At 38.6% G+C, this 2,761-nt stretch overlaps 1 protein-coding gene across 1 annotated transcript; it reads right to left on the minus strand.

Moving 5' to 3' along the window:
• Positions 1 to 1,620: 1,620 nt before the first annotated feature.
• Positions 1,621 to 2,556, minus strand: Olfr1427 (olfactory receptor 1427). Its single transcript, NM_146679.1, has one exon. It carries the CDS (start codon positions 2,554 to 2,556, stop codon positions 1,621 to 1,623), a length of 936 nt encoding a protein of 311 aa, NP_666890.1.
• Between the last annotated feature and the right edge of the window lie 205 nt (positions 2,557 to 2,761).

The following is a 2,761-nucleotide window of genomic DNA, read 5'->3' on the forward strand; positions in this document are numbered from 1 at the left end:
GTCATAAATCTGCTTTCAGCTTTCAGTTTCATTTTCTACTCATATTTGAAAAAGCTCTGCATAAGCTTTCACATTATGTTCTATTTTCCCTCTAACATACAGTTTCTTGCTAGTAAAGCGTGTCCTTATCTGACCTAAGTTTACGGCATGATTTTGTTTGAGTTAACACGAACTCACACATAGTCTTTGGATATACTTTTGCCCATCTTAGGACTAGTCCATTCCTTCCTATAGGAATATCAGTGTGCTTGGGCTTCGTCTGCTCCACAAGGAAACAATGTGCCATGCACTATGCTCACAGAATTATTTTCTCTTACAACTTATAACTTCCAATGCCTGTCACTAATAAATTAGATATGGAATGTGTATTATTATTAGTTATGATCCTATTATTAATTATTAGGTTCATTTGAGTGGATCCTTTATTTCAGGAGGACGTAGGAAATGATTTTGCTCTTCTGTATAGGATTACTGGGAGTTTAGTCTCCAGAGCTCTCTGTACTCACACAGAGAGATCGGAAGTTGAAATGAAGATGTTTCTGCAAATACTACTTGTCCCTGTTGTAATCACAATATTGTGTACACAGGTTCTAACAAAGTTTGTGAATTTTTTTTTTTTTGATACCCATAATCCTGAGAGGCTGTGAGTTTGAAGACAGCTTGGGTCCTGTAGCAAGTTCTAGGCCACCCTGCACTACAAATGATACCCAGTGTCAAAAAAAAAAAACAATCAACCCCAATCCTCAAAATTGGAAAAGGATAAGACTGATTTGAGTTTGGAATCAATTTTTACATGTCTTTGTTTCTCTCATCCTGGATTCAAGTGAGATTTACTATGAATAAATGGACAGGGTTCTATATAGACATTGAAACTATAAAGGGGAATTAGATGTGTTAATTTGACAACTTTATTGTATTTTAACATACCACAGTAAAGGAAGCTGCAAAACAGTATACATAACCATAACAAAAATATTTATTTATTGTGTCAGATATAAATTTTTATTTTTCAAACACTCAAATCAATTATGTACAAGTTGGATGTTAAGTGTAAGGCAACTAGTTTAAGATTCTTGCTCTTTATTTATTTATATATAAAGGTTTTACAAAGGCAGACTGTAAGTCAAGTGCACAGTTACTTTTGACAGAGTCATAGAGAATGCACAACAGCAGGGAATCTTTTAAAACCATTTATAACAAGCATTTGTTGATTTAAAAAGAAAGGAAGAAATCACTAACTGTTCAATTCATAGAAGACCCCCAAGTCATAGAATAATGGCTAATAAATGGAGATATAGGTGCTAGAGACCTATAATTTTGAGACAGATGACTCTGATGACCCTTGTATGTCTCAAAATCAAAACCCCGTTCTACAGACCATTGATAGGCAACTCAGGTGCTTCTATTATAGTTCATGTTTATTCTTTGCTTTCTGTTAGTCTCTCTTCAAAGGTTATATTCTTCTTGCTTAACTTTCTACTGATGTCTATGTTTACAAACAATTTTATGTATCATATTCTTCATATGCACATCATATTACTATAGTTAATTATTCATACCTGAGTCCCAACATGAAAAGACTCAATTAGATGTTTCCCTTTTCCACAGTAAGTAATGAAGCTATTCTACCTCAGAAAGTATGAGTCTTTTCCGGAGTCTCTTCATGGCTGATTTCATCTCCTGGTTCCTGAGGGTGTAGATCATTGGGTTCAGGACAGGAACAATTATATTTAGGGTGATTGAGACAGCTCTGTCCATGGGGAGGGCAGTGAAGGGCCTGGCATAGACATAGATGCAGGGCACAAAGTGCAGGGTGACCACAGTGATGTGGGAGGTGCAGGTGGAGATGGCTTTCTTCCTGCCCTCTCCTGTGTGTGACCTCAGCATTGTCAAGATGACTGTGTAGGATACAAGGAGAAGAACAAACCATAGCGTAGTGATCAGGCCATTGTTTGAGATCATCAGGAGCTCGAGAACAAAGGTGTCAGTGCAGGCGAGTTTGAGGACCTGTGGGACATCACAGTAAAAACTATCAACAACATTGGGTCCACAGAAAGGAAGTGGGAGCAAGAGGAAGATCTGCACAATTGAGTGGACAAAGCCTCCAACCCAGGAGGCTGCGATGAGGGCTGTGCACCGCCCTCTACTCATGATGGTCACATAGTGCAGAGGCCTGAAGATGGCCATGTATCGATCAAATGCCATCACAGAGAGAGAAAAAATGTCTGCCCCACCAAGCAGATGGAAGAAAAAGATCTGAGTGAAGCAGCCATTGAAAGAGATGGTCTTTCTTCTTGAGAGAAGGTCCACTAAGACCTTTGGAACAGTAATGGAGGAGAAGCAAATGTCCAACACAGAGAGGTTTCGAAGCAGGAAGTACATGGGCGTGTGGAGGCGGGACTCCCAGGTCACAGTGACCATGATGGTGACATTTACCAACACCGTTGTTATATAAACAATAGATAAAAAGAAAAATAAGAGTAAGCTCAGTTCTTGAGACTGGGTAAGGCCACAAAAAATAAATTCAGTCACCTTAGTGTGATTTCCCAGCTCCATTGAATGTTACTTCCTCCTCTGACTACACCTTTGAAGGAAATACTAGTATTATTGAAGCAATAAAGTACGATTTGCATCCCATAGAGACAGAACATGCACAGGTATGTAATTGTAGCATGTTCTTTAGGAACTTGCTGTTATCTAGGAAAAGCACTTGATCACTTGAACAGCTCTATTAGTAGCACAACTTGTTCTTTAGACTAGG

This window comes from Mus musculus, chromosome 19 (assembly GCF_000001635.26).
Source record: "Mus musculus strain C57BL/6J chromosome 19, GRCm38.p6 C57BL/6J".
In the NCBI taxonomy this organism is placed as follows: Eukaryota; Metazoa; Chordata; class Mammalia; order Rodentia; family Muridae; genus Mus; species Mus musculus.